We start from the raw sequence: 13,673 nt of genomic DNA, 5'->3' as shown, positions 1-13,673 counted from the left end.
TCTAAGGTCATACACAGGAGACCGTAGGAGGTCATCTAGTCTGATCTCATCATTTTACACATGAAGAAACAGAGGCTCAAGCTCATCTAAGTAGAAATGAGAAAATCTGGAATTGGAACCCAGCTCTTCCAACTCTGAATCTAGTATTCTCTCTACTATTCCATGCTGCCACTTTATAGGATTCTTAAGATTAAGCTTCCCTCTAATCCTATGAGAAAGCCAAATAGTAGGTGAGGCTATTTATCTTTTTCTATTGGTCCAGACCTTATGGTTGCATCACTGTGAGTATGGAATTTCCAGTATGGCAACTACCTCCATCAATATAGAGCAATGTAATTTGGCACCCTAAAGAGTTGTCCGTTGAACTTGCCCATGATCCCACAGCTAGTATATTTCAGAGGCAAATTTGAATTTGAACTCAGATGCCCCTACTTTGAAGGTTGTCACATCATATACTATTGTCAAGGTACCCCTCAACTGTGCTTGCTAAACCTGTCTCTTTATTCTAGGGCCTCTTTGGTATAATTTCAGGGTCACCAAGGAGGACAAAAAGTGCCCCCTCCAGTCTTTTCATTATGTGATTGATTTTTAAAGTATTTTCATTATTATTATTATCCAATGAGGTCCTTTCCAGCTCTAAGATGCTATTGCAGAAGCCCCACATCCACTCTGCCAGAGTCCCGTGAGTTCTGCTGTAGATACACCCAAGAGAATGGGGAAGGGCTCATAAGGCATCACTGATCTAGGGGCATAGTAATTATTTCCCAGCAGCCCTACATATATTCTGCTGCCTGAGACCTCCACCAGCTCACAACACATCCTAATATGCAAGATTTTCCCAGCATCACTCTTGTGCTTTCTCTTTCCTTCCCAAACTGGGAGGATTGGTCTAACACTACTTCAGATGCCCAGGTTCTCCCTGCTTTGAATCATGGCCCACCCTAGGCACCTGATGGGAAAGAGGCTGGTGTCCTTGGCACAACTGACAGTGGCTTTTGCCTTCCCGCCCCAGAGCTCCTCTTCCCTACCTCTCCCCATTGTGCTAATATATATCTTCCTAAAGGTCCTGATTCCAGATCCCTGAGCAGAGTTTCCAGATCCTGTTGACCTCTGATTTGGTCCCTTCTTCCTCACCTGGAAAGTACCAAAAGTCGCTTACTCACCCCCACACTTCACCCACTACAGAAATGTTCCATCTAGGAAAGATGGCATCCCAGTCTTAAGGACATTTTGTGGAACAGTGGAAAAGTACTGGCTCTGGATTTAGAAGCCCTGGGTTCAAATCATGTCTTTGGCACCATGTGTCATGTCACTATGTGGCCCTAGGCAAGTTGTTTTGCCTTTCAGGCCTCAGTTTCCTCCTCTGAAAAATGAGGGGATTGGACTAGATGACCATTCGGGCCCCTTCCAGCTTTAGATCTATGTTCCTATGTATGACCTTAAGCAAGACCACTCTCGGACTCCTTTGGAGGCAGTGTCCCTCTCAGACATGGACCAGGAGCTAGGAGGAGGACACAATTTTGATTTGCAATTATGAATCTCCCAGGGATACTTATGGCCACTAATGACCGACTATGAGCAGTGTGATTGGAGGGCATCAAGTGGAGAGGCTATAGGCTTAGGGGATGTCTGAGAAAAAAGGGCCAAACCCCCCCATTTCCAAAGGAAGGAAACTGAAGTACCAGGAGGAAAAATGACTTACTCAAAGTCATATAGGTGGTAGCTGCACTGGTACTACAAGTCTGGTCTTCCAATTGCTCCAAATCGATTTTTTCCACTGCACTGCTTTCTGCCTCTAGCAGAGAACTCCTGCTGGAATGATCAAAAGCCAAAGGAGGCAAATTATCCCAGTTCTGCTTTCCTGCGATTCTTCATTAGGAACTTCCATATGTCAATATCCTGTTTATTGTTCCACGGAGCTTCCCAGGCGACTGTTGAGTGTGTCCGTGTTGAGTGGCTCCCTTTGGTTTTTCAGTTGGTTTGCAGTTTTGTTGTTGTTTAAAAGCATCCCAGGAAGGCATTGGGATGGAAGGAACCATCCCAACCGTTGTGGGGTCACATCCTTTACGCTCATTCCATGGACCGCTTTGGGGCTTTGGAAGAACATCAGTGTATCTCTGTGGCTCCTAGCTGCCTCTTACATTCAAACCAGACTCAATTTACTGGTATTCCACACCCTCCATGGCCTACCTAGAATGAGAGGACTGAGGTTCAGAGCCGCCTTCTGACTTTGACTCCTTGGGCCACCTTAGACAATGCATTTCACTTCCCTGGGATGCCTATGTCTTTTCTGTACATTGAGAAGGTCAGACCAAACAACTGTTGAGTTTTCCTCCAACTCTCCATCTAGGATCTTATGGGTTTTTGCAGCCTTGCGTCCCACTGCCCTACTCTACATTCTAGGCTCCATGTCTATCAGGGCGTCTCTCCATCCTTCGCTCTATGCTAGGGCTCCTACCCATCCCATCCTGGAATTTGGGCTCCCCACACACAATCTCTGCCTACCAAAATCCTGCCCATTCTTCGTGGTCCCACTTGAACATAATCCCAGCCGTGAAACATCGGGCCTCTCTCATGTTTCTGGCTCACTCTCTCTGCTAGTTATTGGTGCGTGAGATTTGTTCCTCCCCAAAGACAGTCAATTCCTGGAGAGCAGGGCTATATCTTAGAAGCACCCTAAGAACTCACATTTCTCTGGGGTTTCAAAGTTTCCAATGGATTTTGCCTCATAACGGCACAGCAAAGTACCTAAGACAAAGACTTCTTTGAGGCCTAAAACTGTGATTTCATCAGCGTGAGGGATCTCCCAGTATGGAAGCTCTTTCCATCAGCACGGGCAGGCAATTTGTATGCCATCTTCAACTTATTGTCTTAGATAGTTGTCTAGCCTCTGAGAAGAGAAGGACTATGGCCTCATTTTGTAGATGAAGCATATAGTCGAGGAATAGCAATGAATGAAGCACCTGGCATATACCAACGTGGGCAGGGCACCAAAGACACAAAGACCAAAATGAACCAATCGCTTCTCAGCAGTCAATCAACAGATGTTTGCTAAGCACCTGCTCTGGGCCGGGCACTGTAATCTACCAAAGGAGCCACACATCTACATACACGGATAGGCATGTATATGCATTTCTATACAGAAGGAATACAAATAAATGCCAAGCTAATTAAGGAGGGAGGGCTCGGGGCATTAGGGAGATTATGAGAGTTGGAGGTGACCCATGAGCTGCCAGTTGAAGGAGGAGAGGAATTCATGTGATAGAGATGAGGGCATTCCAAGCATGGAATGAGGATGATGAGGCCAGGGGTGGGAAATGACTTACCCAGGGTCTCATGGGGCAGCAAGATCTAAAGTTCTCAGAACCCTCCTTACTCCAGGTCTGGTTCCACTGCCCATCTACCATCCTTACATCTTCTATAACCCTAACATAGGCCACCACATGGAGTAAGGCCTTAATAAATGTCTGTTTTCAGTATGCTTTAATTCAATTGCCCTTTGCCTAACGGAGCAATCAGATAAGAGGGATGATCTTGTGGGCCTTCTATTGAACCAAACCCCAAATCATCCCAAGACTACAGGAGACAGTGACATCATGGGTCTCTGCTTCCCTTTGCCATCCAACAAGCCTGTTGGCAGGGCGACAGTAGCTAGTCCCATACATCTGCCGAGTCAGTCAAGCCCAAGAAGGAAGAACTCACTCTGCTCTCTCCCAAGGTCAAACCCTTGAGTGCAGCCTCTCCCCCAGCTGGCTCAGCACAAAGCCAGCCCTTCATCTGTCCACTCTTAGAGCTGTGGGTGATCCTCAAGATCACCGAGTCTAAACACCGCATTTCACAGAGGTAAAAACTGAGACTTGGGAGAGGAACAGCTACAGCAATGCCTCTCCCCTGGACTAATGGCTGTCAATCCATCAATCCCCAAGCATTTATTAGATACTTACTGTGTACCCTATGGTAGGCCTTGAGGATAAAAAGAAAAGCAAAAACAATCTCTGAACTCAAGAAGTTTGCATCCTACTGGGAAAGACAACATCAATACAAAATAAAATATAAATATGAGAAATAACTTAGTATACTTGACAGCAGCTGGAATCTATTTCTGTATAATAACAGCATTTCCTGGGCTGCAGTCGACAATGAACTGACCAGCTAGTGGCCACCCTCACTGTTGTGAATGAGGCTGCTCCTGGGGCAGCAGGCCCAGTTGGGCCTGGTCTGGGGCCAGACATTGGATTTGCAGCCTTTCTAACATCCTCTGAGGCACTGGATGGCCAGGGGCACCCCCATGTTGTCATGAGGCATCTGAAGCAAGCACCATCCAGGAAACATCCTCAGAAAGAAAGATGGGCCAGTTATTCAGTAAGAGCAAGGGACATCGGGTAGATGACAAGAGAGCCACTATTGTTGTTCTGGGATTTGGGGAAAGGTCAGATCAGATGAGGTATGGAGAGTCTGCCATAGAACTTGAAGGACCATAGAAGTGTTGACTTTTATTAAGTTTATGCTTTTAAAAGAAACTCCATCATAGAATTTCAGAGCTAGAATGAACTTTAGGGCTCATCCAGTTTGTCATCCTCATTTTACAGAGGAAGAAACTGAGTCACAGAGAATCATTGACTTGGACGATGATATAACATCAGAGACTTTAAATTCTTTTACTTAATTCTTTCAACTAACAAGAATGCTTTCTCCCCATTCCTACCTCTCCCTCCACGAATATGTATATAATAAATGTGTATATACAATATTCTGTCATTCCTTGTAATAAATCTCCATAGTCAAGAAAAACACATGTTCCCCTTGTCCATGTTCAAAAGCGCCATGCCTCATTCTTCTCCCTGACTCTATGGCCTCTCTTTGGTCTTCTGGAATCTTCATTGGTCACTGCATGAATCAGAGATCTTATGTCTTTCAAAGTCATTTGTCTTTTCAATGTCATTATAGCAATTGCTCTCCTGGTTCTGCTTACTTCACTCCGTGGCAGGTCATCCAAGTCTTCCCATGTTTCTCTGAAACTATTCCCTTCGTGCATGTTCCATCGCATAGATATACCATAACCAGTTGAGCCATGACCCAATTGATGGGCACTCCCTCACTTTCCAGTTCTTTACCACTACAAAAAGCACTGCTATAGATAGTTTTGTATTTATGGGCCCTTCTCTTTATCTCTTTCATCTCCTTAGGGGAACGGGTCCAATAGTGTTACTAATGAGCCAAAGAGTATGTGTAGTCTAGTAACTTTGGGGTCGTAGTTCTAAATTGCCTTCCAGAACTGGTTTTAGCAATTCCTAGTTCTGTCAGATGCTAGTTGTTAGCCCCTCTAACCCTGCTCATCGCCCCATTCGTTAACTCTGCCAGTGTAATGTAGTCTCCCCGAAAGAGTAAAATAAAGTACCAAGAGAGTAAAAGACTAGGGCGACTAGAATTATTAGCAGAGATGGACTAGAATGTCAGAGCTTGAAAGAGCCTTAAGGCTTATCTAGTCTCACTTCCCCCCTCATTATACAGAAAGAGAAACTGAGGTACTTAGTTCTATGATGATGATGATCATAAAATACCACTGACTGAGTTATTAACATTGATTATCGTACAATATCAAAGCTGGAAGAGACCTAATCCAATCCCCTTCTTCTACAGAGGAAAAACAATAAGGCAAAGGGAGGAGAAAGGCGACTGGGTAGTGTCTCCTAACTGGTTAACAGCAGAACTGAAACTAGAACCCAGGCCTCTAGGCTCTTTCCACTGCCCATTGGTACCCAAGCAGAGTCCAGATGCTCATCCATCAGGGATGTTGCCAGAGATATCTATGGTCCTTGCCAATGTTAAAAAGTCAGTGTTGAATTTTATGGGCAAGAAATCAAACTTCTTTGGAGGTAGAATATGCTAGAGTGGCTTGAGGGCCTGAATCTCCATGCCACCTCTCAAGTCAGACTACTTGCTTGACCTCAAGTGAGTAACTAGACCTTTAGGGCTATAGTCTCCTCCTCTGTCGGATGAGAAACTTGAGCCTGGGAGGTCACACAGAGGCAGATGAGACCAGGCTCCTCTCTCTCCAGAGCCATTGCCTTCTCCACTGTCTCACATTACGTCCCTAATTCCAGATTCTGCTGCTGTAACTCTATGTCACTTAGGAGAGATTAGAAAACATTTCTGTCTCTTCCTTTCTATGCTGACTTTATAATCCCCATTCTTTGGTCTGCATATCTCCAGCAAAAGTGAGCAGGTACCTCAGGCCTGTGGGAAAACAGAATTCAGAGAAATATATGTGTGGTTGGTTAATATGGAGCAAAGATGGGGGGCAGCTGGGTAGCTCAGTGGATTGAGAACCAGGCCTAGAGACAGGAGGTTCTAGGTTCAAATCTGGCCTCAGCCACTTCCCAGCTGTGTGACCCTGGGCAAGTCACTTGACCCCCATTGCCCAGCCCTTACCACTCTTCTGCATTGGAACCAATACACAGTACTGATTCCAAGAGGGAAGGAGAAGGGTTTAAAAAATATGGAGCAAAGATGAGCATTTCAAGGTTGGGTGATTGAGTCTGATCTGTGATTTTGAGTTCTAATACTGAAATTGCTCATTTGGAAATTACCCAGTTCCTCAGGTCTCATCTGCAATGTGTGTCCCTGCATGCACAGGGTACAACCACAACAGGAGGGCCATCTGAGTCACCGTTGTGCTCCCATCTCCTCAAGTAGACACTCTAAGTGTTGAGCCCATTGTCTTTGGTTCAGTAGTCAGTATTGTCAGCCAGAGCCTCTCTGTGGAGCAGGATGAGGCCCAGGGAGTTGGCTGGCAACCTGACTCTTCCCAAGGAGCAACATTCTCCTCTTTCCACTTTCATCCTTGTTCAGTGTGCCAGGTTGCGGAACCAGAAGTAACATCCCTTACTGGTGTCCATTGGACACACACCAGTTAGTGAGAAGAGACTGCTCTAAATGATGAAGTAAGGAGGGCCCTTAGAACAGAAAAGGTCAGAGCTGGACCTTAGATCATAGACTGTCAAAGATGGAAGACACCTTAGAACAAAAACATCAGAGCTAAAAAGGACGTAGAACATAGAATGTAGAATATCAGAGCTGATAGGGGCCTTAGACCAGAAAAAGTCACCGTTAATAAGGATCTTAGAACATGCAACATAAAAATGTTAAAACTGGAGATGGGTGGCCTTAGAACACATAAAAGGGAACATCAGAGCTGCTAAGAATCTTAAAGCAGAGAACGTTGGAGCTAGAAAGAAACTTGAAACATAGAACATAAACTGAGTTGGGATTGACCTTAGAACATGCAACATAAAAATGTTAAAACTGGAGATGGGTGGCCTTAGAACACATAAAAGGGAACATCAGAGCTGCTAAGAATCTTAAAGCAGAGAACGTTGGAGCTAGAAAGAAACTTAAAACATAGAACATAAACTGAGTTGGGATTGACCTTAGAACATGCACCACAAAATGTTTGGACTATAGCTGACCTTAAAACACAGAACACTGGAGCTGGAAGAAAACTTTGAATATAGCCTAAACAGGAAGGTACCTTCGAATATAAAATGTCAGAGCTAGAACAGAATTTAGAACAGAAGTTAAAATGGACCGTCAAACATAGAACAGAGAATGTCAGAGCTGGGAAAAATCTTTGAACATAGACCATCGCAGCTTGCAGGGCCCTGAGAACATGTGGCGCAGAATGTCTGAGTCAAAGGGGTCCATTTCATTGGAGTCTAACTCCTTTTACCAGCTTACTGACATCTATATTTTATTAGCAAATCTACATACGAGGATATCATGCCCAAGCCAAAAATATTCATGGAGCTAATTCTTGATGTCAAAGTTATAGAAAATTATTCCCACTCAATCTTAGACCGTCCACACTCTCTTCTTTTCATTCCATCCTGGGTAGACCAAGATACAGAAGAGTGGGGTTGCAAAGGGGATATTATAGGGTCTTGATAAATTCGATATGAATTAATTTGAAATCAATAAAGAATTCCCAGTAAACGTAAGTGAGAAGAGACAGGAGCTGAGCAGGTGATTTTATATATATTAATCAATCTATCAATCAATCCTGGTCCTAAATGCTTTGTTTTCAGTTGATAGTATATGTGGTTTTTTTAAATTTACCTTCCACCTTAGCATCAATACTGTGTACTGGTTCCAAGGCAGAAGAGCAGTAAGGGCTAGGCAATGGGGGTGAAGTGACTTACCCAGGGTCACACAGCTCTGAAGTATCTGAGGCCAGATTTGAACCCAGGGCCTCCTATCTCTGGGCTTGGCTCTCCATCTACTGAGCCACCCAGCTGCCCCCTGATAGTATATGTTTTGTGTCTCTGTATCCCTGGGTGGCATGATCTGACCCAAGTACACAGAGCCATAGAATAATGGGGTTGACGATGGTTATTTTCAGATCTAGAGGGGCAGTACATACAGGATGAAAGAAAGACTCCAGAAAGACCAGATTTAAAGAGAACTTCTCTCATGTAGAAGCTCAGCAATCCAGGCTAATAAATAAGCAAAATGAGGGTATACAGGACTGCCTACATTGACTAAATAACTACATCATTTCATCAGTTTAAAAAGAATAACTTTTTTAAAATGAAGACAAGTCTTTGTCAAGGAGCTTAGTAACTGTATAATAAAATTGGTAATTCTCGTTACAGGAAATATATGTAATGTCAGTGTTTTGACTGTTTGTTAGAGGCCCTTTAGCATAAAATATGTGCTTTTTAAGCTTTGCTCAAATTGCATTTATAATCGTTCATACCTTCCTAGATGTGCAAGCAAAAATGCAGGAAAAGGAGCAGAGACTAAACTGTCTGGATACTTTTAGCATTCTTTGACTTAAAAACAAGATGGAGGTGCCTTTTGCCTGAACGATTCAAAAACAAGATGGCAGCCATGCCTACTGCCCAGGGTCTTTCAATAAGCCCACAAATGGATTCACTGGCCTGTGGGTCTCTAAAGCTGATAATTCCCTCGCGAAGACTGCTAAAGTTCAGTGAATGGTTACCGTGTCTACAGATGCCTAAATACAAGGCTTTTTCAGTTTAAATAATTACCTATTATTTTTTCTCCTCTAGGATTCTCAATCCTCCAGGCCATTATGGAGGCTGCTGTGCAAAACAATTGGCAAGTGACCGCGAGGTCTGTGGGAAGCATCAAGGATGTGCAGGAATTCCGGAGAATCATTGAGGAAATGGACAGGCGTCAGGAGAAACGATATTTGATTGACTGCGAAGTGGAGAGGATCAACACAATTCTGGAGCAGGTACAGCCATGTGTATTCATTGAGCTTGTTACCAGGGCCCCAGCTTGGGGCATCCCCATAAAACCCTTCCCACATCTGCAAAGAGCCAATGGCCCAATGACCCAGAAATGGTGATTTTCTTCTGAATTCTTACCACCACATTCCACTCCCACCACTACATCTGTTGGAAATTGTGGGCTCTGAATTGATACCACTTCAGCCAGAGACATACCCACAGTTCACAGATAGCTGACTTTTCCAAGGTGATCAGTGCATTTCTCTTTCAGACAGACCTTACTGTAGAGGGTGCTATCATACTCAGGAAAATGAAGAAGAGGGGAAAATGATAGTTGAATTCAATTAGGGTGAAGCAAAGTGAGATGAGTTGAGGTGAAGTGATTTTGTTCCCAGAGCATGGACCTAGGACTGTGGGATTCATTGATCTGTCAAAGCATTCCTTGTCTCAATCTGTCTCCTGGTGGGAATAAGTGGTAACTTTTCCTCTATTACATACTATGTGTTCTCAACAAATTGACCTACTAGCTGTTCCCTAAACATGGAATTCCATCTCCAGGCACCCTGCCCTTGCACAGGCCTGGAATGCTCCCCCTTCTCATTGTTATCACAGGGTTCAACTCAATTACCACTTTGAAAAGGGTCTTTGTGGATTTCCCCCATTTTCTTAGTGTCCTCCTCCTCCTGAAATCACTTTGTATTTATTTTGTACTGACTTTATATTTTATTCTCTCTGGGCATAGAAGAGGAGTACCCCCTCATCTCCTCTTCTCCTGCTTCCCCCACACCCTAAAACTTGAGCTTTTTTTATTAAAACCCCTCACTTTCTGTCTTGGAATCAATACTCTGTATTGGTTCCAAGGCAGAACAGTAAAAGCTAGGCAAGGGGGGGGGGGAGTAAATGACTTGACCAGGGTCACACAGCTGGGAAGTATCTGAGGCCAATTTTGAAACTGAGACCTCCTGTCTCCAATCCTGGTGCTCTATCCACTGAGCAACCCAGCTGCCCCAGAACATAAACTTCTTAAATTCAGGGATTATTTCTTCTTTATCTGTGGAGCTCCAGATAGTAGGAGCTTAATAAACGTTTCTTGGATTGAATCGACTCAAGAAGTCAAACCAAACTTCAGGATTTCGCATAATGGTCTCATATTTCTAATATCTTGTAGAGTTTGTTTTTGCCATGGAATTGCCAAAACAATTTCTAAAGTAAGAGGAAAATAGTCACTCAGGTTTCCAAAGTACTTTAAGGTTTAAAAGCACTTTGCTCATGACAAGTAGTATGATTTCTAGGTTTCGGTTTCTTCGTCTATCAGATAAAGGGGCAGGCTAAATAAATGACTTCCTAAGTCGTGTCCAGCTCTTATGATCCTATGATTTTATGGAGGGGGAACCAGAGGCTCACAGGAGGGAAAATGACTTTCCCAAGGCCACATAGCCAGTCAGTGTATGAAGCAAGATTTGAACTCAGGTTTCCTGACTCCTCTGTGGCTCTCAGGCAGCATCCAGGGCTCCAAAGGGTTGGTTATGCCACTGAATGATGAAGGTAAAGCTGCCCTTCAGAGGCCCCAGATTCATAGGGCAAATTAATTCTGAAACCTGGGCAAGCATTCCGGGGAATCTGTGCCCGGAGAGCAGGCCAATAAACACCCCTTCACACACTAAACAGACAATTACAGTTCAGAATGAAAAGTCCAATTGAACTGTGGTGAAGCTGGAGCTGCTTGCTCATCCAGCTCTGAATACATGGTCTGTCTATCCCACCACATTCCCACCACAGTTCCGTTCCGCAGACCTAGCCGGTCCAATGGGCTCCAGGCCCTAGAGGCTGGTAGGCTGTGAGCATCCCTGGGAGAGCAGCTAGATGACCATTGTCAGAAGACCTGAAGGGTGGGGGATGAACATGGGACCCTGTAATGCTAAGCTTACCATTTGTCCCTTTGCTAGAAGCTGAGCCCCTCCAGCCAGTCTACCATGTGGCCCTAATCATGCCAAGTAGCCCATCTTCAGAAGCACGGGCATTATCTGCACCCCTAAATTGAAGCTTGGAGGCTCTAGAGCTCAAAGAACGTTGATTCTGTGATCAGAAGACCTGGATTCAAATCCTACTTCTGATATTTACTACCCATGATGACTCTGGGTTACTGTTTCCTTCTCTATGGAAAGAGGAGGTTGTACTAGTTGACCTCTGAGGTTCCTTAAGTGTGACCTTGGGTAAGTCCCTTCCCCCATCTTGCCCTATGTTTCCTCCTCTACAAAATGAGTTAGAATAGATGTTCTCCCTCCCAGCTCTAACCCTACAATCCAATTGGCCATAGTGGATGGTATTTACATGCAGCCTCAGGAACTTACTATTTGTGTAACCAAGGGTAAATTTCTTAAGCTCGCTCAGCCTCAGTTTCCTCATCTGCAAAGTGAGGGTAATAATAGCATCTGCCCCTTAAAGCACTATTCAAATGACAACTATAATTATTTTAACCTATGACCTAGAGATTCCTTTGACCCCTCTAGGCCCTGGCAAGTTAATTTGCTTGAAGTCACTCAGTGAATTCATAGCAGAGATGGGCCTTAGGCCCAAATCTCCTGACTTCCAGGCCAATACTCCTGCTGCAGCTTACCACTACATCTTTTCTTTATTTCTTTAAATCCACGCAATCTCTAAGCTCCCAAAGGGCTGGGACCCCATATTAGCTAAGACTTGTCCTTCTCCCAGGGCTGAGTACCAGGCTCTGCCCTTGATCGGTGGGAATTCAATTCGATCCAATTCAATTAGGTCTAGAAATGGAAGAATCAGGTCAGCGATGTCAGGGCCTGGACTCCATGCCCTGGAACAGGCACATACCCAAATAAAGCCAAAGCCTTTTAGTGGGTGACCTATTTCAGAGCCAGGCACCCCCAGGCACAACTATCCTCCTTGTCGCACCCTGCCTTCTTCTTTTTAAGTAACCACTTCAAAGAAGCTCAAGTCACTCAATTGGATTTCAAAAGTCTTTCCAGTTTTATAAGGCCCCGTGTTGGATGTTTCTGAGTTACCAGTAGAATGTGGTTTTCAAAAGAAAAGAGAACTGAGCATTGGATGCAATCTGATCTCTACTCTTGGCTCTGCTGCTAACTAAATGCATGATCTTATGGAAGTCACAACCTCACTGAGCCTCAGTTTCCCCATTAAAAATGATAGCAATACCTCCCCTACCTACCCCCTCCCAGAATATCAAGATAAATGAGAGAATGTATGTGTGACCTTGAGCAAATCATTTCCTATGTCTGAGCCTCGGTTTCCTTCTCCATCAAACGAAGGGATTGGATGTGTCCCCTTCCATCTTGAAAGCTATGATGCCACGATCTTCTGTAAAGAGCTTTCCAAAGGCTAGAGAATTGTGAGATCTCATTCTTATCCAAATGCAAGATGTTGGCATCATGATACTTTTCCAGGGGAGCAGTATTATTGGCTCAGTTCAGAAATGTTTTTGTTGAATCCTCTGCGCTCCTCCATCTCTACTCCTCCCTGTCCATGCATATCTCATTCTGTTTTCCACATGATTTTCCAGGGAGCACTAGTCATAGAAACATCAGGTTGTCCCAGTTTGGAAGCAGAGTTGCTTTTATTCATCCACCCTTCTGCAAGGCTTCTTGGGTACAGCAAAACGCTATCACCTCATGACTTTCATTTGGAGCTTGTTTTTGCACCTGAGGGATTCATTTCCTAGTATTCGGTAGCCATCACTGTGGTTTGGGTACACTGTCACCAGGTGGCTAACATCTTATGACCATGTGGTCTGGTAAGTGCATGTTTTCCCTGAGATTCAAGGTAGTGGTTCTTTGCTCAAGCCCAACCCAATTTATCAAACTTCCACATTTGATTTATGCCAAAAAATAGATCTCTTCAAATAACAAACTTTTGAAATGTCGTTTAATGATTGCTCTGGCTGTCTAGGTTGGCAACCTCAGCATTATCCCTGCCTTTTTCTTCTTCCTCATCCCTACCCCAAATCCAATCAGCATCCACATCTCATCAATTTTTCCTCCGCAACCTCTCTACGCAGAAGGCTACTACCCTACTTTCAGGCTTTCATCAGCTCCCACCCAGACTATTGTAAGTTTCCTAATTGAGCTCTCTGCTCCCAGGCTCTCCCTGCCTCCAATCTCTCCTGTACCCAGCTGCCAAAATCATCTTCCTCAAACCCAAGTCTGCCCATGTCAGTCCTTTCCTCCAGAATCTTTAGGGACTCCCTGTTGACTCTCTGATCAAATATAAATCCATCACCTTGGCGTTTAACGTCCACTGCAGTGATCTGTATTCTGAAAGACTTCTCCATCATCATGATATCCAACCCCTCCATCTCTCCCTCCTTCTCACCCCCTTCTTAACTTAGCTTTCACTTTTACTATGGCTCCCAGTGCTTCCATTTCTCCTTCAATA

The 13,673-nt window shown here is 44.3% G+C and overlaps 1 protein-coding gene across 8 annotated transcripts in view; it reads left to right on the top strand.

Moving 5' to 3' along the window:
- The window catches only part of GRIA3 (glutamate ionotropic receptor AMPA type subunit 3), a 306,481-nt gene that overhangs the window by 135,163 nt on the left and 157,645 nt on the right, over positions 1 to 13,673 (top strand). For all 8 annotated transcript variants that reach the window (XM_056809190.1, XM_056809189.1, XM_056809187.1 and 5 more), the window contains exon 4: positions 9,072 to 9,259. In XM_056809190.1, the coding sequence (XP_056665168.1) occupies positions 9,072 to 9,259 (188 nt within the window). The remainder of the gene's footprint in view (positions 1 to 9,071; positions 9,260 to 13,673) is intronic.

Source organism: Monodelphis domestica, chromosome X, assembly GCF_027887165.1.
Source record: "Monodelphis domestica isolate mMonDom1 chromosome X, mMonDom1.pri, whole genome shotgun sequence".
NCBI lineage: Eukaryota > Metazoa > Chordata > Mammalia > Didelphimorphia > Didelphidae > Monodelphis > Monodelphis domestica.
Note: the sequence above shows the minus strand (reverse complement) of the source record. Positions and strands in the feature narration are given on the sequence as shown.